Source organism: Vombatus ursinus, unplaced genomic scaffold (genome assembly GCF_900497805.2).
Source record: "Vombatus ursinus unplaced genomic scaffold, bare-nosed wombat genome assembly UNPS02014786.1, whole genome shotgun sequence".
NCBI classification, from domain to species: Eukaryota; Metazoa; Chordata; class Mammalia; order Diprotodontia; family Vombatidae; genus Vombatus; species Vombatus ursinus.
The window spans coordinates 42,118,419-42,144,959 of NW_020954564.1; the positions used below are offsets into that span (position 1 = coordinate 42,118,419).

General features: G+C 37.1%; 1 protein-coding gene across 1 annotated transcript in view; it reads right to left on the reverse strand.

The window, feature by feature from the left end:
* The window catches only part of LOC114047344 (complement C5-like), a 120,548-nt gene that overhangs the window by 5,436 nt on the left and 88,571 nt on the right, over window positions 1-26,541 (reverse strand). Inside the window, exons 33-39 of the mRNA XM_027868145.1 lie at window positions 22,912-22,969; window positions 18,568-18,670; window positions 9,122-9,196; window positions 8,898-9,003; window positions 6,318-6,401; window positions 3,758-3,847; window positions 907-990 (exon numbers count right to left, since the gene is read on the reverse strand). Of these exons, the coding sequence (XP_027723946.1) occupies window positions 907-990; window positions 3,758-3,847; window positions 6,318-6,401; window positions 8,898-9,003; window positions 9,122-9,196; window positions 18,568-18,670; window positions 22,912-22,969 (600 nt within the window). The remainder of the gene's footprint in view (window positions 1-906; window positions 991-3,757; window positions 3,848-6,317; window positions 6,402-8,897; window positions 9,004-9,121; window positions 9,197-18,567; window positions 18,671-22,911; window positions 22,970-26,541) is intronic.

The following is a 26,541-nucleotide window of genomic DNA, read 5'->3' on the forward strand; positions in this document are numbered from 1 at the left end:
TTCACAGCCTATCTGCTACTTAATCCCTCTTAGTTTCAGTTTCCTCACTTGTGAAATGCCAGAATCGGACTAGGTGACCTCTAAGGGAGTCCCATCTCTAAATCAATGAGCCCTCTGGGAACCTTTGAGTTGGCACATCAAGAACCAGCCCAAATCTTAACCCCTTCATGAATCCTTCCTTGATTTCTCAGGGGCCAGGTGTTTTCTCCTTCGGCACTAACAGAGCACTCTATTTCTATCTTTCCTATGAGGCTGACACATTCTTCTCTTTTAAAATTCTTTGTTCTCCATCTCATCTCCCCCACTAGTCTATCAGTTCCTTAAGGGCAGGGAGGTCTCATGATACAGTGGAAAGTGTACTGGAGCCCAATTTGAATGTCAGCTCTGCTGTTTTCACCCCTGTGATTTTGGTCCAGTTGTTTCCCCTCTACAGGCCTCAGGATCCTCATCTATGAAATGGGGGGAAGGAAGGGAGTTTGGACCAACTGATCTGGAAGGTCCCTTCTAGCTTAAAATCTGTGATCCTATTTAGTTTCTTATGTTTCTTTACAAATCTCCAAGTGATTTCTCTACACTGAGAAGTAGAATGGTAACTAGGAGTTCTGACACATGGGGCAAGCATTCCAAGATGTACCTGGGCACATCACCACCATAGAGGTGGGGATAGAGGGAAATCCCAGGTTTCCTGCTGGGAAGGTTGCTGATGGAGAGATGGAGCAGAGCAGGGTGAAGGATGGGGGCAGGCGGGGAAACTCATCATCTGGTAGCTTGCATTTTTATCCAACTGTTGAGCCAGGTGCTAAACTCAGTTGTATCTTTCAGCTAAAGGAGTACAACCCTAGCTGTGGCAGAGAAGTGTAGCAAGTACTCAGCAGACATTTATTGCGTGAATGAATATGTTCTCACCAGTCTTGTAGATATCCAGAAGGGTTGCAGTGTACTTAACAAAACTATTTTCTTGAGTGACGGATGAAATCTTGACTTTATAAGCTAAAAAAGAAAACAACAGTCAAGACACTTACTCTGATACAGCAACAATATATCATTATACAAGTTTAGTAAGGTTTTTTTTTTTCAAATCCTAAGATATCTTAATTGCCTGTAAGCTAGGATAATTATAAAACTGATAATACTTTGTTTTGGGAGAAAATTAAATTGATTTATTTTAAAGGCCATGGACATATTTCTCATGCTCTTAAAATACCACTTTAGCCACACATAGTAGCTGCTTGTAGTTCAGTGGCGTCCAACTCTTCATGACCTCATTTGGAGTTTTCTTGGCAAAGATACTAGAGTGGTTTGCCATTTCCTTCTCCAGCTCACTTTACAGATGAGGAAACTGAAGCAAACAGGGTTTAGTTATTTGCCCAGGATCACACAGCCAGTAAGTGTCTGAAACTGGATTTGAACTCAGGTCCTCCTCATTCCAGGCCCCACACTCTATCCACTGTGCCACCCAGCTGCCAATTCCTGCTACTCAGGAAGCTGAGGCTAGTGGATTGCTTGAGCTCAGGAGTTCTGAGCTGCAAAAGAACCAAAGCTGATCAGGTATCTGCATCAAATTCAGTACCAAAATGGTGAGTTCCCAGGAGAAGAGGGGCACCAGGATGCCTAAAGGGAAAGGAACTAGCCCAGATCAGAAATAAAACAGGTCAAAGTTTCCATGCTGGTCAGCAGGCTTCCATCAGTCTAGGTGAGATGGGGAGAGTCAGTCTCCAACATGCATATGCATGCACGCACACATACAGGCACACACACATATACACACACACGTGCAACTCTATTGGGGATTCCCTTACCTTTTTTGTAAATCTTAGCTTGGACTAATTAGAGTAATGGTTTCATTAATTTCAAGTACCTTTTTTCTAGATTTTCTAGGATCAGAAATATAAAGACAACATAAAGACACATCTGGTATTGTGAAGTTTAAAAGCACTACATCTAAAGGATATGCAATGACAGCACATTATAATCTATATCAAATTACTTGCCTTCTCAAGTAAACAAGAGGGAAAGGAGGGAGGGACAGAATCTGAAACTCAAAATTTTTTAAAAATAATATTAAACATTTTGTTTACATGTAATTGAGAAAAATAAAATAAAAAAATTTTTTAAATTAAAAAAAAAATAAAGAATATGCAAACCCATTGCTGAGAGGGCCTCAGTTTTCTCCTCTATTATACTAGGTGGTGCCTTCTAGTTCTAACATTCCATGATCTGAGGTATGTCTCGGTTCTATACTTTTATATGTCCAACAAATCTATGGAGCTTCTGGATTTCAGACCATTTCTCTTTATGGTGAGCATGGGAAGGGTGAGAATGTAGAGAGTGAGGAGCAGGAAATGTTTCCATTGCTAGTGAGGGGAAAGGGAGTAATTAAATTCTGTTTTGGGAGTAATTAAATTCTGTTTTTGTTGTGAATCTGCTGTCTCTAGAAAAAAATTGACCAAGTCATATAAATCCACATTGGATTTTCTTCCTTTTGGTCTAAACTATATAGCCAATATTTAAGAGATCATCTGTTGCTAAAATAGATTGAGAAAAGTAACTGCTACAATAAGACAACATCCCCCCGCCCAAGTTTCAACTTATTTAAAAGTCTGCAAAGGATCTTTGCTAAGCACAGTATCTGAGGCAGTGCAGCTTCAAAGAAAGGACACTAAGAGCAGGTTCTAGTTGTGGTTCTGCTACTAACTACTTGTGTGTTCTCACTGTAAAATGAGGGGTTTGGATTAGCTGGACACTACAAGCCTTTAAAAACTCATAAATTCTGTGGCCCAAAATTTTATATTCTAAAGAACCTTCACACTCTCACATTTTTAGGCTAGGACAATCCCCTTCCTACTGGTGCAAGAAGAACAAATAAAAGCAACTATAAACCACCCATGTTGTACATCTATGTAAAAATCCAGTCTAAATGCCATTCTTCCATTAAAATGCACATTAAAATACACCAGACCTTCGGGGCAGGAGAGAGGAATGAAACTAAGCAGTTTTCTTTACAAATGTGTATGAGATCTATTTACTGATCTTTTTTTTTTTTTTACTTTTTATGTTTGAAGTTTTTTTTTTTTTTAATTGAAATTCCCGAGTTGCCTTTGCCCCTTCTGAATTAGTGGGCAGCACACATTCCCCAAACATTGTTTCTCTGTGGTTTCTGAAAAGCTCTCTTGGAATATATTTTCATCTTTGCAATCCAAAGGAATTCAGTGGGGTAAAGTGTCTTAGTTGTGCATGCATGTCAGTCTTATAACTAGTAATGAAAATCACATTTCTGCACTGAAGGACACACAATTGGGAAATGATGGCCTTTCCTTCAAAAAGAACACATAGAATATAATCTCTGTACTTAATTTTGTGTCCTTCTAAATGTCCTTCTAAATTTTGCATTCTTAAGCTTGATTTTCACAGGAGAGTAAGTAGACTGGGTAACATGCCTTAGCGTAAAGGGCTGTGGGATTTCAGTTAGAATGCCTGAGTTTAAATCCTAGTTCTTACTGGCTTTGGTGTCTTAGAGAAGTTATTTCACCACTCTTGAGTTTTCTGTTTCCTCATCTGTAAAATGGGGCCATATTACATTTTCATTGTCTGACTTATAAAGTTGTCATAAGGAAAGAACGACAGAAATGTATGCCATTAGAACCATATCATGGGTTTGATAACACTTGTACTACCTACTTAACAGAGCGGTTTTGAGGATAAAATGAGATCATGTAGGCAAAGCGTTATAGAAATGTGAGTTATTGCTCAGACTTACCATATGCAATGTCTTCTTGGCAAGCTGCTTCCTTTCTGGCATCTGCAGAGATTGTTAAGTCTAACTTTTTCTTCATTTGCCCACAATCTGCTGTTGGTGTGGTTTTTTGGTTGTTGTTGGTTTTTTTCAAGAAATATATAGAGTCAGTATGAGGTAATAACATCACAAGCTCTTTGCAAGAGAACAGGGCTTCCCCATGGGCTCATGTTCAAGTCAATATAATTTTGGTATCCCTCAATTCCTGAGCTCCCACCCCAATATAGTAGAGCATTTCTGAAGGAGCAAGTAGCTATCTCATTAGTAGAAGTGGCCATTGCATGGGCCTGGTCCCGTGCCTTCCACACAGTAGGCACTTCATAAGCTTTTGTTGTGCTGGCCTAGAAGGTAGATAACTTTCAGGGTTACCTATTGGTCCATTGCATTGGAGTCCCCACGTTCAACCTAGAATTGAAGGCCCTCCCCAATATGACTCCATCCTCTCTTTCTAGGTTCATTTCTCACTACTTCCAATCATGTCCTTTATACGCCAATCAAACTGGACCAGCTGCTAACCCCAAACACACAACATATTTTCCTGTTGCTACACCTTTGTTCATAGTGCTTCCTATACCTGGAATGCCTATCCCCTTCCCTATCTGTTGAAATCCTACTTATTCATCAAGGCCCAGCTCAAATCATACTCCTCTGTGAAGCTTCACTGGATCTCACAGACTAGAACTGACCTCTCCCCATCTGAATATATACCACTTCATGCCCCTCATATATTTGTCATATTCTACTTTGTATAATAGTTATTTGGGCATAGATTTATCTCCCTTACTGAACTATAAATTCCTTGAGGGCAAAGGGACTTTGTCTTATCTTTATATCTTTCCTGGGCGGGGGAGGGCTAACATAACCTTGCATACAATTGTAGGGACTGAAGGGTTTTTGAATGAATTATTTGATTGATAATTTGGTTCAAAGTCATATATTTCAAAGAACTAAATGTTATAATATAAAAAGAAGGAAACAGCCTAACCAAATAGCAGGAGCCAATTAGTCAATAGGCCTTTATTAAGGACTTACTATGTACCAGGCCTATGTTAAGTGCTGAGAACACAAAGAAATGCAAAAACAGTCTCTGCTCTCAAGGAGCTCACATTCTGTAAGATAGACAACATGCAAATAACTAGGTACATTGAAAATACATACAGTGGGCATGAACAGTAATTGCAGAGGGAAGGCACTAGCAGATGAGGAAATGAAAAAAAAGCCTCCTATAGAAAGTGAGCTTTGAGAGGAGTCTGGAAGAAAACCGGGGAAGCTGAGAAGCAAATAGGAAGGGGGAGAGCATTGTGTAGATGGATCACAGAGTATGTGCAGGAGAGTAAGGGTTAGGGGTCAGGAAATGACATTGTGGAAGAAAAAATATTTCAGCTCTTTACCAGTGTCCATGCCTTTGAGGAAAGCTTGGTTAAATTGCACACTAGTAGTGTCTGAATAGTTGAAAAGGATCACAATCATTAAGAGAGTCAGAGGCCAGAAGAACCAGAATCTCTCCTCTCCCAAACGTCTCTTACACAGACATGGAGTACTGAGTAATTATCCTCCACGAATGAGGAGAATCTTATGCACATAGTCTTAAACCTCAGTTTACAAAGTTTACAAAGATAGCTCTCTGTGGTGGCAAAGGACTGGAAATTGCAGGGATCCCCATCAACTGGGCGGGGGGAATGGCTAAACAAGTTGTGGTATATGGTTATGATGGAATACTACTGTGCTGTAAGAAATGATGGACTCAATGATTTTAGAAAGGCATGGAAAGACTTGCATGAAATGGTGAAGGGCAAAGTGAATAGAACCAAGAGAACACTGTATACAATAACAGCAATATTGTTTTAAGAATGACTTTGAACAACAAATCATTTTGACTATTATAAATAAACAAATTAAAAATAAAGGACAAGGGGCAGCTAGGTGACACAGTGAATAGAGCACCGGCCCTGGATTCAGGAGTACCTGAGTTCAAATACGGCCTCAGACACATAACACTTACTAGCTGTGTGACCCTGGGCAAGTCACTTAACCCCATTGCCTACCCAAAAAAAAAAAAAAAAAAAGGACATATGAAGAAAGATGCTATCTGCATCTAGAGAAAGAACTGATAAAGAGAAGTGTATGTAAAATAATTATATATATATATATATATATATATATATATACCTATTTGTGTCTAATGGTAGCCAATCCTAGGGCAGAGAAGGAGGAAGGGAATGAAAAAAGGGAAAAAAAGAAATTTACAAAATAACTTTATTATGTATTTTAAAAGAATAGCAAGCTGTTCATAATAAATTTACGGTTTCATGCGCAATCATCTTTTTTGTTCTACTGTGTTACGGAAATGCTTTATTCCATAAATTAAAAATAAAATAAATTTTAAAATAAATAATTACACTTATACATGAAAAAAAGTGCATAGACTAGTGCTTGGCACATAGTAGGCCCTATATAAATGCTTATTCCCTTCCTTTTCTCTTCCTTAATATACACAAAAATAAGCACTTTAAGTAGAATTTACCTTCCACACAACCGCAGGTTGATCCTTCACATACTTTTTCCAGTTTGCTCGGGAAAAGGCTATAAAATGTAGTGCATTGTTTATCTGAAGCAAAGAAAAAATTGTCAAGATAATAAGGAAAGGATTTCAAATGTTTAACATAGTTTACCTGTTTGAGTTTCTTCCCATGAAATCATAGAGGGAAAGATAGGGGTACAAGAAGACTTTTGTAATTTAGGGGCCCAGGAAATAGTCTAAGTTCCTATGGTGACATGGTTTTTCTCATTGGTATGCTGGTAAATGTTTAAAAACCAAGTCTCCAAAAAAATTATGTATCACCTACTTTTAAGTTTAATCTGTAATGTTAACACTTTTCCCATCACTTTCTGAAGTCAAAACAATCAACAAAACACTAAATCAAGCCCTGATTTGTAGTGTTTGCTGATTTGTGAAGTATGAATGCTCACAATGAAAATTGAACAATTGTCTCTGTGGGCCATTACAAGCTGATTCCAATATATTCCTACAAAGTTGTATAAACATAGATGAAAGTCATTTGCCATTTTTATCCTCTGGGACATGAATATTGAAACCTTGCTGGAAGCATGATTTAAAGGAAGGAGTCTTAGCTTTGTAGACAGGAGAGACTGGTTTGAATGCTGGTTCCAGCATTAGCTGTATAATCCTGGGTAAATCACTTAATCTCTTTGAACCTCAAATTCATCTGCAAAATGAGGATAAAAATACTGGTACTAACTGTCTTATTGGATTAGTGTGAAGAAAGTGCTTTGTGAATCTTAAAACACTATGGAAATGTGAACAATTATTATAACCCTTATGGGTGGGACAGATGTTAATGCGGTAATCAGTGTGCCATTGTCTTCTCAAAGAAAAAGGGCAAAGCTAAGGAAATGGGGGAATATCTCAGAAAGAAGGAGGTTTATGGCATGAAGCTTAGAAGAAGAATGGAGTAGTATCTGAGATGAGACTATTTTAGATTAGGAAGTTTAGAACCAACTAACTGTTCAATTAACTGTTAAGTATTCTGATTTCTTTTCTTTTTTTTTACCATCTTAGAAAAACCCTCAACAATGTCTTGGGTCTGAAAGGGGTAAGGGGCATTGAATGTCCAAGCAGATTGATATTTAGGGTCACAATGTATAATGAGAAGATACTACAAGGATGAAAATGAGATTGGAAATAAGACTAAACAGGGTTGATTAGATATATAGAATTAAAAGGAGGGCAATCAGAAAGTCCCTTTGGCCCCTTAGGACCAAAGCTATATGTGGCCCAAATCCCCAAGGCTATCCTGGATTTGGTGAAATCCTATGGGGTTCTTCCTAGGTAAATAAAAAGTAAGAAACTGAGTAGGGATGAGGAAGGGGTGGAGGAGGTAGAAAGTTGGCAGATTACAACTGAGATTTGGGATTCTCCTATGGGGCACAATCCCCCACATGTCCTAGCATGGTGATAGCCCTGGAGACAAGACCTCTGAGGATATTAGATGACAATGTTTTAAAGTTGAAATAAGTGGAATGGGCTAGGAAATGCATCATTGTTTTTCATGGGGTGAAAGGAAGCCTAGTCCTTCCTGTTTTATCATTAGACCATGGCTATTTCCCAGCCACCAAGGCGAGGGAGCCCTAGAATAGACATATGAGTGAACTCTTTCCACTTCTTGCTCATTTCTATGCTAGAGAATGCTAAGTATTGAGATGATTGTTGGAACGTAATGACATGTGTGTGTATGTGTGTATATGTGTGTGTGTGTGTAGAAAGAGAGAATTTTTGGCACTATGAAAGACTAGGCAGACATCAACAAGCATTTTTTTTTTAACAAGCATTTCTTGAGAATGCCAAGAAAGCTTCTCTTGCCCCCAAATACATCCATCACCAGGTTGGCTCAGTGCTTACAGTTACACTATTAAAGATTCATTCATTTGCTTGTTTTTTTTTCTCCATAACTTCCCTACAAAAATACAAATACCTTCCCAGAGGAGTAAAGCATTCCATCTTTACCAGCTATTAACACAGTAGCAGGGGCTTAGCTTGTTGTATCAATTTCCAACTATAATTGCTAGAGGAATGGGACATAGGGCAAATTAGTTTGGGTTGGTGGAAAGTATAGAAAAATAGATGCCAAGTCCAGCACACAACTTGGAGTCAGAAGGCCTAGGAGGGGCCCAGTAGTGGGAGAATCCTGGTATAGAGAGGAAAAAGGAAATCATAATGTGGAGAAGCAGCCTCTGAGTAGAGGTAATACACAAAACAAATGTCATCAGCTTCATTCTTAGGGATGGTTGATTTGAAGAGAATTGGTGTCATATAGTGGACCGAACAAGGGATTAGGAGGAATTAGGAGATAAAGACATTGGTGTTAGCACTCCCCCAGCTCCTCATGAGACCTTGGACAAGTCACATACCACTTTTGGCTTTAATTGCCCTGTCTGTTACATAAGGGTAGGGAGTAGCTCTTGAGAATCCCTACTAGATCTCACGTTCTCTGTTCTAATGATTTCTTTAGCTATCACATTCTATGTTATGTTACTACAAAGAATACCTTTGTGGAAATTTTAAACTTTTAGTAGAAGTGAGTACCTGGTCTATGGTATTCATATACCGAGAATGTAGCAGGACTACGGAGTCCAACCCAAAAGAGCTCGAAGATCCGGAATCGAACACAAAGGAACTCATCAGAAGGAATCTGTTTAACAAGTTTAAAATTTTAAGGAAACCACATAGAAAATTTAACTTCATCAAATAGCTTTCTTAGGCTGAATTTATATTTAATCACAGTAATAAAAAATAAATGAAGGACTTACTGAATTCAGCTGCAGAATTACATGCCCATCTTTGATTTGGTAACTTGTTAATAGTCGATCAACCCCATTGGTGAGCTAAGGAAGAAAGGAAAATGACAAATTTAATTTTATCTTTCTTTTACTTCTTCATATTACCATGGTACAGTAATTATAGGACAACAATATGGTGCAGTGGATAGAGTACTGGATTTGAAGTCAAATCCTGCCTTAGACAGTTACTAGCTGCGTAGCCCTGGGCAAGCCACTTAAATGAGGACAAGGAAAGCATTTACCTCCTAGGGGTTGTTGTCAGGAACAAATAAGACAACATTTGTAAAGTATTCATAAACCTTAAAGCACTATAGAATCTAACTTTTAAAGGAGATGGAGAGCTATACATCTTTTCCTTAAGGATTTTGAAAAAGTCCCATTATATTTACACATGCAAAATTCCACAGATCTTTACATACTAGGCATGCAGGCTGTCCATAAAAACAATCTGATCTAAGATGGAATTCTGCCCTGGATAGCAAATTTCAACCAGCTTTATGGAACAGAGCTCTCTATCATCTTTAATTGGTTCCAGGAAAACAAGGTGAAACAATTTTGTGGGACAACCTACTTCCACAGGAACAGTATTATGAGAGGGTGATTGGCCAAATAACATCACGTATTGCAACTGTACAGTGAGGTTTTGGTTATAATGTATTAACAATTATGGTGAAATAATGTTGGTCAGGGCAATTTTATATGGGGCTACACCCAAGTACTGAAATTCTAAGAAACAACATGCATCTTTAAAAACAATTTAAAAGGTGGAGCCAAAATGATGGAGTGAGAAGAAGCATTAGAGTCTAGTTCTCCAGTTTTAAAGAATGTACCAGACTGAATTCTGATCAGGAAAGCCAAAAAAAAGTCATGGTGAGTCACTTCTTTCAGCCCATGGAGGCTTAGGGAGATGGACAAAGAGGTGAACTCTGGGAAGGAGGTCTGACCCTGAGTGCGCATGGTGTAGAGCATTCCAGTGGCCAGGGGCTGAGAGTTAGCTGAGACGCGACACCAGGAAGAGATGTCTGAGGATCCCTAAGCAAGCACCCACCAACCAGTAGAGAGTGGTTGGAAGCATTGGCTTTAGCTGTGTTCTGAGCACAGAAGAAGTTCTGGGAAGCAAATAGTAGCTGCATGGCTCTGATGCCTGGACCACAGAACAGAGTCTCAGACCAAAGGGGAGCCAGCAGTTCAACAACTCTGAACCTGCACAGTCTCTCAGCAGGCCAATAGTGACTGAGTCAAACAAGAGTCTGCTGAAATTCCCAACCACAAAAAAGGCAATAGACTCAAATATGGGTCAGGAACTTGCAGATTTCACACCAGAAGGGCAGTAAACAGAACTTCCCTCAAATCCTGCCACTTTGGGAGCACTGAAATCTCGCAAGCCCCAAACCAGAGCTGCGAAAGCTGCAGAAGGGTATACAGGCCAGACATCCCCCACCCTCCAGAAGTGTACAAAGTCTGAAGTCAAAATATAGGCTAGAAGAATGAGCAAACTAAAAGAGAACACAAATGTAAAGAGCTATTTTGGTGACAGGGAAGCTCAAGACACAAATGCAGAAGAAGAGAATGACTTGAAAAAAAATCTGAAGCAAAATCTCATAGATCAATACAACTTGGACACAAGTTGAACAAGAATTCCTAGAAGATTTAAAGCAAGACTAAAAGAAGGAACTAACAATTACTTAAACAATAAATAAGAGCAGTAGAGGAAAGAATGAGAAAAGAGACAAGAACTAGGGAAGAAAGACATGAAAAGAGAATTAATAGCTTAGAAAAATAGGTACTAAATCTTACTGCAGAAAATAACTCTTTGAAAATTAGAATTGGCCAAATGGAAGGTAATGAGTCTATGAGACATCAAAAAATAATAAGATAAAGTCAAAAGACTAAAGAAATAGAAAAATATGTGAAATATCTCATAGGAAAAACAGATTGAAGAGAAATAATTTTAGAGTTAATTGGACTGAGGCAGCTAGGTATTGAAGTGGATGGAGTGTTAACCCTTGGAGTCAGGAGGACCTGAGTTCAAATCGAGCCTCAGTCATATAACACTCACTAACTGTGTGACTCTGGGCAAGTCACTTAACCCCAATTGCCTGACCGAAAAATTAAAAAAAGTTAATTGGACTACCTGAAAGCCATGGATGAAAAAAAAAAAGAACTCAGCCATCATATTTCAGGAAATCATAAAAGAAAACTGTTCAGGTATCTTAGAATTAGAGGGCAAAGTAGAAAATGAAGAAATCTACCAGTTATCTTCTGAAAGAATCCCCCAAACGAAAACTCTAAGAAATAATATATACAGTATAATTAACTCTCAGTCAAAAATCAAGAGCTCCCAGCTTAAGAAAAAAATATTGTAAGCAGCCAGAAAATAAGAATTCAAGTACCAGGGAGCCACAATCAGGATCGTAGAAGATTTAGCAACTACTATGATAAAGGAGCAGAGAACTTGAAATATAATATTGTAGAACACAAAGGAGGTAGGCTTACAATTAAGAATAACCTATTCAGCAAAACTGAGTATAATACTACAAGCAAAAAATGAATTTTTAACAAAATAGAGGACTTACAAGCGTTCCTGATGAAAAGACCATAGCTGAGTAGAAAATTTGACATACAACCACAGGTGTAAAGAGAAGCATGAAAAAGTAAATATGCATGAGAAATCATAAGGGACTAAAAGAAGGTTAAACTGTTTACATCTTATATGGGAAGGTGATACTCAGAACTTCATAATCAACAAGGGGTCATAGAGGATGTCTAGTTAGACAGAGGCCCTGGGTGTGACTCTGTTTTGGTTTGGATTATCTCAAAAAAGAAAGGAATATAGGTGAAGAAGAGGAATGCACTCAGAGAGGTTTGAAGGGAAAAGAAAATGGGGAAAAATATCTCACATAAATGAAGTGAGTAAAGAGAAGTTAGACAAAAAAGAGGGGTCAATAGGATATGGTGGATAACACTTGAACTTCACTCTCATCTGAACTGGTTAAAGGAAGGAAAAATACACATACACACAGGTGGGTGCAGAAATACATCTTACCCAACAAAGAAATAGGAAAGGAGGTAAGAGAAGAGAGATGAGTAACAGAGAGGGTAGATTATGGGAGGTATTAGTCAGAAGCCACTAAACTCTTAAAGGAGGGACAAAGGGAAAAGAGAAGGATAAGGGAGAGAAGTACACAGTTAGTAATCATAACTGTGAATGTGAATGTGATGAATTTTTCCCATAAAATGGAAACAGATAGTAGAATGCATTAGAAACCAGAATTCAACAATATCGTGTTTACAAGAAACACACTTGAAACAGAAGGATATACATAGAGTTAAAATAAGGGGCTGGAGCAGAATTATTATGCTTCAACTGAAGTAAAACACGCAGGAATACAAATTGTGATCTCAGACAAAGCAAAAATAAACTTAATCAAAAAAGCTAAACAGGGAAGCTACATTTTGCTAAAAGGTACCATATCAATACTAAACATATATGCAGTAAATGGCATATTATCTAAATTCTTAAAGGAAAAGTTAAATGAGTTAGAAGAAGAAACAATAAAATTATAATAGTAGGGGATCTCAACTTACCTGTCTTGGACCTAAATAAATTGAACCAAAAATAAACAAGAAAGAAGTTAAGGACTTGAAGAGAATTTTAGAAAACTTAGATATGTTAGACCTCTGGAGAATATTAAAAGGGAATAGAAAGGAATATACCTATTCACAATTGTGTATGGCACCTTCATAAAAATTGACCACATATTAGGGCATAAAAGTCTCACAACCAAATGCAGAAAAGCAGAAATATTCAATGAATCTTTTCCCTACCATAATGCAATAAAATTACACTCAAATAAAGGTCGTTTAAAACAATCAAACATTAAAACCATTAAAAATTAATTGAAAACTAAATAACTTAATCCTAAAGAATGGATTGATCAAAGAACAATTATACAAATGAGCAACCATTTCATTAAAGATAATGACAACAATGAGACAACATACTAAAATTTGTGGGATGCAACTAAAGCAGTATTTAGGGGAAATTTTATATATCGAAACTCTTTCATCAATTAAAAAAAAAAGCAGATCAATAAATTGGATATGTAATTTTTTAAAAGCCCCTAAACATTCAACAAATTAAAAAAAATCAAATAAACACTGAAATAGAAATCTTGAATATCAAAATGAACTTACAAAACTGAAAATTTAAAAATTGAAATAATAAATAAAAGTAGGAGATTTAAAAAAAAGATAAGCTATTAGCTAATTTCATTAAGAAAAAAGAAAGAAGAAAATTAATCTATTGGTATAAAACAATGAAAAAAGCAATTCACAACCAATGAAGAAGTAAAGGCAATTATTAGGAACTATTTTACTCAACTCTATGCCCCCCAAACCCTCTGAAAATCTAAATGAAATTAGTTAATATTTACAAAAATATAAATTGTCCAAATTAATAAAATAAGAAGTAGGATATTTAATAATCCTATCTTAGAAAAAGAAATTGAATGAGCCATAAATGAATGCCCAAAGGAAAAAAAAAATTCTAGGACTAGATGCATTTTAAAGTGAATTCTATCAAACATTAAAAAAAAACACAACTAACCAATTAATTCTAATACTACCTAAACTGTTTGAAAAAAGAAGTAAAGAAGGGATCCTACCAAATTCTTCTATGACTCAAATATGGTCTTGATATCTAAACCAGAGAGTGTCAAAACAGAGAAAAAAATATAAATTAATCTCTCTACAAACTTTTGATGCAAAAATTTAAAACAAAATATTAGTGAGGAGAGTGCAGCAATATATCAGAAAGACCATACATTATGACCAGACTGGATTTATATCAAGAATGAAGGGGGTTCAATATTTGGGAAACTTTAAGCATAATTGAATATTTCAATAACAAAATCAACAAAAATCATATTATTATTTCAACAGATGAAAAAACACTTTTGACAAATACAATACCCATTCCTATTAAAAACACTGGAAAGCATTGAAATAAATGCAGATTTCCTTAAAATAAGTCGTATCTACATAAGACCAAAAGCAAGTATTATCGTAATGGGAATAAACTAGAAGCTTTTCCAGTAAGATCAGGGGTGAAACAGGATGTCCATAGCACCATTACTATTCAATATTGTACCATAAATACTAGTTATAGCAACAGATTTAAAAAAAAAAGAAATCGAAAGAATAAGCCTAGGCAAAGAGGAGACAAAACATCACTTACTATAGATGATACAAAGTTTACTTAGAGAACCTTAGAGGGTCAATTAAACAACTCATTTAAACAATTAACTTCAGCAAAGTTGCAGGATCGAAAGTAAGCCCACACAAATTATCAGCATTTCTTTATATTACCATCAAAATCCAATAGGAAGAGATAAAAGAGAAACTCCATTTAAAATATAAAATATAAAATTCTTGGGAATCTATCTGCTAAGACACACACAGGCACTATACGAACACAATTACAAAGCACTTCACATGAGCAAAAGCAGATCTAAATAATTAGAGGAAATGTGAATTGCTCTTGGATAGGTTGAGACAAAATAATAAAAATGATAATGCTACCTAAATTAATTAATGAATTCAGTGCCATATCAATCAAACTACCAAAGAATTACTTTATAGAGCTAGAAAAAAATCATAACAATATTCATCTGGAGGAACAAAAGATAAAAAAAGAGGAAATCAAAGAAAAAAAAATGAGAAGGAAGGGAGTTTAGCAGTACCAGATCTCAAACTATACTAAAAGCTGTAATCATCAAAACAACTTAGTACTGGATAAGAAATAAAGGGATTGAATAATGGAACAGATCAGATATAAAATATACAGAAGCAAAGGGCAGGTAGGTGGTGCAGTAAAAAGAGCACTGGGCTTGGAGTTAGGAAGACTCATCTTCCTGAGCTCAAATCTGGCCTCAGGAACTTATTAGCTGTGTGACCCTGGGTAAGTCACTTAAATTGCTTTGCCTCAGTTTTCTTATCTGTAAAATGAGCTGGAGAAAAAATGGCAAACCACACCAATATCTTTGCCAAGAAAGTCCCAAATAGGGTCATGAAGAGTTGGACATAACTGAAAAATGACTAACAACTAAATACAAAAGCAAATGACCACAGTAAACTAGTGTTAGATAAACCCAAATATCCCAACTATTGGGACAGCTAATGAACTCACTAATCAACAAAAACTATTGGGAAAACTGGAAAGTAGTCTAGCAGAAACTGGGCATAAATCAACATCTCATGCCACATACCAAGATAAGCTCAAAATAGGTACATGATTTAGACAAAGAGGGTGATATCTTAAGCAGATTAGTTGAACATGGAAAAAATTATCTGTCAGATCTTCAGATAGGGGAAGGGTTCATGACCAAACAATAGGCTCACAGGAAGCAAAATGCATAATTTTGATCACATGAAATTAAAAATATTTTTGCCCAAACAAACCAATGCAGCTAAAATTAGAAGAAAATGAAGAAATTTGGAAAAAATACTTTTCATCAAGTTTCTCTGATAAAGATCTCATTTCTCAAAAATATAGTGAATGGAGCTAAATTTATGAGAAAAAGAGCCATTCCCTAATTGATAAATGGTCAAGGGATAGGAATAGGCAGTTTTCAACGGGAAAAAATAAAAGCTATCAATAGTCATTTGAAAAAAATGCTCTAAATCACTGACAGAGAAATGCACATTGAAACAATTCTGAGGTCCCACTTCTCACTTATCATATTTGCTAAGATAACAGAAAAAGGATAATGACAAACGCTGAAGTGGATGTGGGGGAAATGGGTACACTAACTGTACACTGTTGGTAGAGCTGTGAACTAGTCCAGTCATTCTGGAAATCAATCAATAAAAAATTATTATGCACCTACTATGTTCCAGACACTACGCTAGTGCTGGGGATATAAAAAGATGCAAAGAAAAAAAACCAATATGTGCCCTCAAAGAGCTTACGATCTTATGGGGGAGACAATATGCATGCAAATCTATGCAAAGCAAGTTATATATAAAATTAATAGGAACTAATTAACAGAGTGAAGGCACTAGAATTAAAAGGGGTTGGTAAAGGTTTCCAGTAAAAAATGAGATATTAGTTGGGACTTGAAGGAAAATGGGGGAAGGTGTCAGTAGGCAGAGTGGAGGAGGGAGAGCATTCCAGCCATAGGAGACAACTAGAGAAAATGCTGACGCTGAGAGGAGTGTCTTGCCAGAAAATAAGTAAACTGTGCAAACCCCTTCTATTAGGTCTATGCCCCCAAAGAGATTGAAGAAAAAGGAAAAGGATCCATCCATACAAAAATATTTATAGCAGCTTATTTTGTAGTGGAAAAAAATTGGAAACTGAGAGGATGCCTATCAATTGGGGAATGACTGAACAAGTTATGGTATATGAATATGATAGAATGCGATTGTACTGTAAGAAATGTTAAAGGGGATGGTTTCAGAAAGATGTGAGAAGACTTACATGAACTGATGCAAAGTGAAATGAGCAGAACCAGGAGAACAATTTACACAGTAACAGCATTATTGTAAAAATAATCAACTATGAAAGAATCAGTAACTGATCAACACAATGACCTACCCAAAAAATGCTGTCATCTTCAGATAGAGAACTAATGGGCTAACAATGCAGATTTTTTTTCAGCACATGACTAATAAAGAAATTTGTTTTGCATGACTTCATATTTGTAATGAGTTTTGCATTTCTTGCCTTCTCAATGGGTGGGGAGTGGGTTGGGAGTGGAAGAGAATTTGAAATTAAAAATAAAATTGATTTTTTTAAAAAAGAAAAGAAATAGCAAGTATAATAGAACAAAAAAAAATGTTGAAAATGTAACCAGTTGATTGAAATTTGGCATCAAGACCCCTGACTAATTGTGTGGGCTTACTTAAGATTTTTTTCACATTCAGACTGTTTGTATTGGTCAGTTTTCAAATAATAAGTAGGCTAGCTTTGATTTAGGGGAAAAATAAAATAGAGGCTGATAGGTTGATGAATGAATCAGATTAGGTGTATAATTTACAGAAACAAATGATCATAGTAAAGTTTGTTTGATAAATGCAAAGATCCAGCAAGAATTCACCGATCCACAAAAACTGTTGGGAAAGCTGGAAAGTAGTTTGGCAGAAAGTAGGCATAGACCAATACTTTATGTATACTGTATACCAAGATAAGCTCAAAATGACTACATGATTTAGATGTAAAGATGATATCATAAGCAAATTATTAGAGCATGGAAGAAATTACCCATCAGATCGACAGATAGGGAAAGAGTTCATAACCAAAGATTGTGAGGTTCTCAGAAGGTAAAATTGATAATTTTGGCTACATAAAATTAAAGTTTTTGCACAAACCAATGCAGTTAAAATTAAAAGAAAGGAGGAAATTGGGGAGAATGTTTACAGTAAGCTTCTATCGTAAAGGTCTCATTTCCAAAGTATTTAAGAAAAAGAACTATTCCCCAGTTGATAATCAAAGAATGTAAACAGGCAGTTTTCAGAGGAAGAAATACAAGCTATCTATAGCTATATGAAAAAAAATGTTCTAAATCACTAATAATTAGAGAAATGCAAATTAAAATAACTCCAATGCACATCAGACTGGCTAAGATGACAAAAAGAGAGTATGACAAATGCTAAAGAGGATGTGGAAAAAACAAGTATAATAATGTTCTGTTTGTGGAGCTATGAACTAGTCCAACTATTCTAGAAAGCAATTTGGAACTATGCCTCAAAAGGCTATTAAACTGTATATACCTTTTAACCCAGTAATACTGCTACTTGACTGATACCATAATGAAATCAAAGTAGTACTTTTTATGGTGGCAAAGAATGAGGAAATGAGGGAATGCCCATCAGTTGGAATAGCTGAACAGGTAGTTACATATGAATTTCAAGGAATAGTATTATGCCCTAATAAATGATGAAGAGGATGGTTTCAGAAAAAACTAAGAAGACTTATATGAGCTGATCCCAAGTGAACAACAGAACCAGGAGAACAGTTTATAAAATTATAACATTATAAAGATAATCAATTTTTAAAGACTTGGTAATTGATTTACTCATGAACCAACCACAGTTCCAAAGGACTCAGTATGAAACTTGCTACCCACTTCCTGATAAAGAACACTAATAGTGTAAATTTAAGCATATTTTATGCTTTTTTTCTTTCTTAATTTATTTTTGGGACATGGCTAATGCAGAAATGTGTTTTGTATAACTACATATTTGTGATGGGTTTTGCTTTTCTTGCCTTTTCAATGGGGAGTGGAGAAGGGCAGAAAAACTAAAAATAAATAAAATTGAATTAAAAAACAATTAAAAAGAAGATTAAATCCAATACATCATAAAGGTTAGGGCCCATAAAAATATTTAACTGAAATTTTGTTGATATTTACAGTAGATAAGTCTTCTCTATTTGCACCAATTCCAGTAGGCAAAGCTATGTCCATCACAGCATGGGAAGATCCAGATGATGATTCTTCCCCATTGGGCTTGTAGCTAAATTGGATAAGAAAGTAAATATTTTAGTAGATAGCATACCTCAGGAAAACTAAACACCTTCCTCTTCTTCTGACCATGAACTTTTAAACTCACCTTCATTCTTCATAAACTATAGCCTGATATGGCAAAATTAGATGGGATTTGTAGTCAGAAGACTTGAGTTTGGCTTATAGCCCCATGAAACTGGGAAAGTAATTTCACTTCTATGTGCCTCAGTTCCCTCATCTATAAAATGGGAGTAATAACTCATGAATGGTCTACTACAGTCCTGTTGTGCACGTGAAAGGCTTTGCTAACTTGCAAGAATTGCATAAAGTGTAAACCAGTATTATAAAGGAAAAATGAAGTTAAAATAAATGTTTTCTTTAGGCCTAGTAGTTAACGAAATGACTTCATTATAAGGAAGAATGAATTTGATTCATTATTATCAGACTATAGAAAAGTAATAAAGCAGGAAGGGACTTTAAATGGAATGTTAAATGTGGAAGTGACAATAGGAACATTGGATATTTATGGTTGAGAAGAACATTAGAACAGTGATTCATGGTATTTGGGGGCATAAGTCCCTTTTTAATGTTAAAATAAATCTTGCAGATCCCCACAGGCTAGTAGTTGAACTATTGCCATCTGTTGAGTTAGGAGGCATTATGGTGTAATAGAAAGAGAACTGAATTTGGAATCAGGGATCTGCATTCAAATCCTAGTTTTTCTATCTACTATACTATACTACCTGTTTGACCTTAGACAAGTCTTTAGGTCTCCTTTTCCTCAAATGTAAAATGAGAAAGTTGGATAAGATGACATCTAAGGCTCTTTTCCACTGTTAAATCTATGGTTGGAAAAAAATATATAACATAAAAGTACTATTAATTCAGTAATACTTTTGAATTGATTTATAGTGTATTAATCACATTAATATACATTTAAAAGTTTTATACATGAGATATTATTCGGTCTACAGAACATAAGAGACATTTTTAGACAGTCTGCAGAAGATATATTTACTTGCTAATTTGTTTTAGTCATTTCCTGAGATGAATCCCTTATAGTAACTCTGCAGGCTCCCAGGGATCCATGGTTCACAGGTTGGGAGCCACTGCCCCAGGATCTAAAGCTTAGAGCATAGAACATTAGAGCATGTGTCATAGCATGTGAGATTTGGAAGTGATTCCAAGTGTTAGAAGGTAAAATATAGACCTATTAGAGTGAGAAGGAACTTTAGAGTTCATTTATTATCAATTCATTTCACAGATGAGAACACTGAGGGTCAGAGGAGCAAAATGACTTTTCTCAGGTACCATACAATTACTTGGCAGCAGAACTGAGAGCTGAACCTAGTTTTCCTGGTTCCTAGGCCAAGAATTCTATGCTTAGTGTCAGAGTCAAAGGGCAAGGTTGTTGACTCTTAAATTACACCATGCTTCTCTGACAGTTGGGGTGGGCTCTCTGAGGTGAGGATTTGATTTCAAACTGGAAATTCTCTGACTAATGAGATTCAGCCCCATTCCTTACCCAATTAGCAATTTAAAGGCACACCTGTAGGGCACCTCAGCCTCTTCTAGCTGGAGTAAAATATTTGTGGAAAAGCCAGTTAGCTCCAGTTTGCAGATGCAAACTCTCCTGTTAGCCATACCCAAAAGGGGCCCCGGAGTTGTGGGCAGAGTTTCTATGAAAAGGTTGCTGGAGCCCTTATGACTGGTTTCCATGGAGAATGTTTAAACTGTGGAAAAGGAGCCTTCTTTTCAAAGCTTTCAGGGCTGGTGCCAAAGATGGTGGGACTCCTCCCTCAGGGCAATTTTGTTCAAGGAGAAGGAGGAGTGGGAAGCGGGGAAGAACTGTCTTTTCTTCACTTATGAACTTTCCAGAGGAGCTACAAAGAGAGAAAATGACTGAAGAGGTCCTTCTGGACATACTGATTGTGTGACAGTGTTTTTAATCTGGAGAAAGATCATCAGAAAATTTGAGGAACAGAGTTTCTGACACGAACAGCTCAGTTACTCTTGGAATTCACTCGACCTAACTTTTGTGTCAAAGCCAAAACCATATTCACTCAGCCTTCATTGAACACATTGTCTCAAAGTCATAAAAATCAAAAGATATCACTTTAAAATAATGAAGAATCACATTTTTATTGGCTCTCTTTTCTCATTTTCACAATAGGCAATTAAGCTTCTTTGGTGATCAAGTCCTTTGTAACTCACATTTCTATAAGGCACCATGCTGGCAAACTACTTTCCTAATGAAAGCTCTGTGAGGTAGGTAGTGCAAAGATTTTTTTCCTCATTTAACAGATGAAGAAATGGAGACTCAGACAGACAAAGACTAAGAGAGGATTTGCGTAAGGTCACGTGGTTTATATGGGTCCTATTTATAAATATTCCATTGTAACATATTTGCCGAGTTAAACATAAGAAAGTATAATTTTTCCCACATCTTCTGAGCAGTCTCAAGACAATGAAAAGAAGCTGTAATTCAATTCAGCAAACATTTATTAAGTGCCTATTATGCACAGGTACTGTACCATAGCAGATCAGGGGGCTAGCCTTGGAATCAGGAAGTCCTGGGTTCAGTTCTTTTCTATGATGCATACTGGGTGTGGTTTTATTTTTGTTGTTGTTGTTGTTGTTGTTCAGTTGTTTCTGACTCTTCGTGACCCCTTTGGGGGTTTTCTTGACAAAGATACTGGAATGGTTTGCCATTTCCTTCTGTAGCTCATTTTACAGATAAGGAAACTGAGGCAAACAGGGTGAAGTGACTCGCTCAGGGTCACACAGCTAGTAAGTGTCTGAGATGGGATTTGAACTCAGGTCTTCCTGACTCCAGGCCTGGTGCTCTATCCACTATGCCACCTCACTGTCCCACTAGCTGTGTTACCAAGAACAAATCACTTAAACTCCAAGAATGCTCAGGCAGCTACCTAAAACTGAAAATTAGGCGGTAGCTGATCTGCATAAGGGTAGAGATTAGAGGATGGGTAGGGCCTAAAATCACCTAGAAGGGTCCAAGAATTAAAAGTTTCCTGAAATTCCTCTCTGACCATCCTACTTCTCCCCACATCTTTATCCTCTTAACTCCACCTACTTGAGCCACCTTGTGACATCCGGTCCCTCCACCTCTCATTCTTTCTTAGGCTACAGTCCCTCCTTTGGCTACATTTGCCTCCCTTCTTAGTCTTGACCCTGTCATTCAATATTACATTCTCCTCTACTTTTGACCCCCTTGACCCTTTTTCCTATCACCATTCATTCCTTTAATAGATATATGTTTCTATGTGCAGGAACAATCTCATTTTTGTCTTTTATCCCCAGAGAGTAAGCCCTCAATGTATACTTGTTGATGGATTGGATTGCATTCTATACCAGGAATTCCTCATTCTAATGGACTCATAGGTTGAGACATGCAAAAAATGTACAAGGAACTGGGGATTAAAAACAAAGCAAAAAACCTGTCTCTGCTCTCATGGATCTAACATTCTACATATCATCTGTGAAGACAACTTAGATAAATTGAATAGCACATTTAAGTGGCACTGGTCTCTACTACTCATGACATTCCCAACTTCTTTACTTATTTTTCTCCTCAGAAAGAGGGCAGTTATAGTGGACATGCCCTGGATTGAGAGTCTGGAGTTCTGGATTCATGTCTGACTTTTTTTGCTTATTTTCCACTTTCAAGTGACTTTAAACAGGTCACTTCCCAATCACCATCCTCAGTTCCCCATTTATAAATGTGAGGCAATTGGACTAGATGACCTCTAAGGAAACTTCCACTGTAATAATCTATGCTCTTACAATTTATCTTTTAAGATGCTTCTTAGCTTTAATATTCCATGTTCTATTTTCTAATATTCTATGTTCATAGTTCGTTTCTATAGTAGCGAGGTGGCTCAATGATTAGAGCACTAGGCCTAGCGTCAGGAAAACCAGAGTTCAAATCTGGCCTCAGATATTTACAAGTTGTGTGACCCTGAGCAAGTCACTTAACCTCTGTCTGCTTCAGTTTCTTCAACTGTAAAATGGAGATGAAAATAATAGTGTCTACTTCCCAGGGTAAGAATAATATGATATAATATCTGTGAAGCACTTGGCACAACACTTGGCACATAGTAAGTCCATAATAAACACGTGTAGTTCAAGTATTTCATGATTCCAAGTACTTTTATAGAGAAGAGAATATTGTTGGCTAAAGGAGAAATTCAACCCTATAACTTCTATGTATAGGAAAGGAATTGAACTTACCTGGCACAAGCTATTATGAGTTTATCTCCTGATTCATTCGATCTTCCATAGCTGTCAACTAACACAAAAAATAATAAGAGTTACATAAACATAATTTTCTAAGTTATTTAGGAAATAAAAATAAACAGGGTCATTTAATAGCAAGTGCTTAATAAAGTTTTGCTGAATCGAGTTACATTTAATATGCATGCCCCTTAATAAATATTATGTGATATGAAACCTTATGTATCATTTGGAAATTGATAGCAAAGTTTAATAGAAATTTATGGGTTCTAGAAGAATAAGAACTTTGGCTATCCCTCCCCTCTACCTTGATATCTGAATATAAGATTGAATTCCCCAGGGTCTTCCTTGACCAAGCCTTTGTGACCAGACCTGGGATTATACTCTATCTTCCACCTACCTCTTGGCTTCTGTCCAAGTTCAACAAGAACTTAAGCCAGGCCCGTGAGGAAGGTCCTTGTGCAGTCTAGTCACCTGTGTCCCTCAATGGACTTCTCTCCAACCACTTACACTCTTCTTGAACTCATTCCCATCCCCTGATGGTCTCCCCATATTAGTGATTTTCAATTCTCAGCTCTAGTGTACAAACTCCAGTCACCATTTCCAACTTACTCCCATTGCCCTCACCCCTCCTCTTCCAGTGTCACATTTCAGCTCTGCCTGTACCTTCCCCTGTGACCTCTGGAATGCTTGCTGTATCCATAATTAACTAACTTTTGTCACTTTAAAACTCTTCTTTTCTCATTTTGTCCATCCTCTGGCATTCACTGAGACCTGAATTCCTTCTGATGATATTTTGGATGACACCCTTTCTAAGTCATACCTCCTGACTCACCGGTCTTAGGGGGGAATTGGAATACTCTTTGTTCTCCAATGCTACTTCTAGACTCTATGTCTACCACTATCACTTAGAAACCTCTCCTTTGAGGTTCATTCAATTCAAATTTATCAACCTATTCAGATCCTAGTGGCCATTATCTATTGAGCTACCAGACATTTGTGACTGGTTCAGTCTTTCTTTTCACCACAACTCCTGCCCTTATACTAGGGAATAGATAATATTATAATATTAATACTAGGGAATATAATATAATATATAAATACTAGGGAATATATTAATATTATTAATATATCTATACATAAATGTGTACATACACATATATGTGTAGATATCTACAGATATGTATATATATCTATATATAGGTGTGTATATATACACATATGTTTGTAGATATCACACATATGTGTATATATACATACACCATCTATATATAGATATACACATACACATACACACATATACACATATATATACATGCATATATATGTATGTATACACACATAGATATATATTATAGATACATTATTCACCTTAGCTATCCATGGTCATATCTTTGATCTTGCCATCACCCACACATGTTCCTCTTCCATATTTATGAGCTTGGCAATTCTATTTTCAAATCATAATCTTTTTGCGGTCCATCTTTCCCTCCGCCTTTCAGTACCTAACCTTGTTATTTATCCTCACTGTGACCTCCAATTCCCCCATCCCTCACTTGTTTTCCAGGACATTACTGTTACACTGCTTATACCCTCGTCTTTCCCTATCTTAGCCCCTCAGTAAACATTCCATCTCTCACCTCCATGCTTCTGCCCTGGTTATTTCCTGAGTCTGGAAGGCTCCCTCTCCACACCTCTTCCTCTTCCTTTCCCTGGCTTCTTTCAAAACTTGGCTCAAACCTCACCTTCAAACGGAGGCCTTTTCTAATCGCTGCAGCAGCTAATGCCTCTACCACTGAGAATACTTCTCAGATACATTGTACACCCTCAGTTATCTTCATGTTTGCGTAACTACAATGGGAATTGCCTTCCTTTGCATCCCCAGCACTTAGCATGGAACATGGTACATAATAAGTGATTAATGTGTGCTTGCTGTTGACTAAATGACCTTGATCAATTATGAATACTAGCTCTGGAGTCAGAGCATCTGGGCTCAGATCGCACCCCTGATACTCACAATCTGCTTGACCTTGGGCAAGTCACAACTTCCCCAGACTCAAGTTTTCTCAGCTGTAAAATGATGAGATTACACTGGATGCTGTCCATCTCAGCTTGAAATCTGTGATCATATGACCTTACATGGCACCAGACTAAATATTCAAGATAATTTTAGCTCATTAGATAAGATACTTTTCCTGAAAAAATTCAGTTGAGTTCAACAAGCATTTATGGAAAGATTGATAGATTTGAAGTCAGATCTGAGTTCAAATTTGGACTCTGCATTTTGCCACTTACGTGACCTTGGCCAAGTCACTTAGTCTTTTGGGGTGTCAGGTTCTTCTGTAAAACGAGTAGGTTGGATTAGATGACCTTTAAGATCTAAGCCTAAAGTGAATACTATGTACAAGCACTGAAGATACAAAAAAAACCAATATAGGCCCTGAAAGAGTTTACATTATACTGGGAAGATATGACAAGTAAACAGGTATGTAAATATGAGATAATTTAAAGAGGGAGAGTGCATGAACAACTAGGGGGATTGCAGAATGCAAGGTAGGAGGTGGGAGAGGTGAAGGTGAGGAGGGAGTGTGTCCCAGGGACAGAGGTTAGTCTGTGCAAAGGCCTAGAAGTGGAAGAGAGAATGCCATGTATGAGGAGTGGCAAGGAGGCCAATTTGGTTGGAATGTACCAAGTGTGAAGGGTCGGTAATGTGAAATGAGCTGGAAATGGAGGCAGGAGGCAGAGTGGGAAGTGTTTTAGACGCCAAGCTGAAGAGTTGGCATTTTATCCTAGAGACAAAAGGTCGCCACTGAAGATTTCTGCGCAGGGCAGTGACATGGTCACACCTGTGCCTCACAAAGATAATCCTGGCAGCTGTGTGGAGGAGGGATTGGAGAAGTGAAGCAGGAAAACTGATTAGGAGGCTATGGCAATAGTCAGATGGGAGATGGTCATAAGGACTGAACCAAATGGGGGAGTCAAAACTAAGATCAATAATTTTTCTACCATTTGACCTTTATAGAACTTTGCACCTGTGTAAAGCCCAATGTAAGGTTTATAAGAATGTAAACCCCACAAGGGCAAAACGACTCTTCTTTATCTTTGTATCAGGCCCGTCCACAAAATTCACTACATCACATGACCTCTGTGTGTGATCAGGAAAGGAAGTCAGCTGATCAGGTAGTGAAGATGAGAGACAACAGATGGATAGTATTATCCTTCTCTTCCTCTCCCACTCCCCACTTTTCAGCTTTATTTTGTCTATTGTCTTCTCCCATTAGATTGTAAGTTCCTGGAGGCAAGGACTGTTTTTCTTTTTCCTGTTTGTATCTTCTACACTTAGCACAGTGCCTAGAACATAGTAGGTGCTTAATAAATGCTTATTAATTGACTATTTGGGATTCCTTTCAAGATTTTTAAAAGAACAAGGGGAAGGCATCATTACCGCTAGGTTAAACAGCTCACTGCTCTCTGAGGAGATCCCATACTCAAGTCTTTGTGTCTGTTCAGGCTGTTTCCTAAGCCCAGAATGCTCTTCCTTCCCATCTTTGCTGGCTGAATTCTACCCACCCATCAAAACCCAGGTTAAATGCCACCTCCTCCAGGAAGCCTTCCTTGCTTATCCCC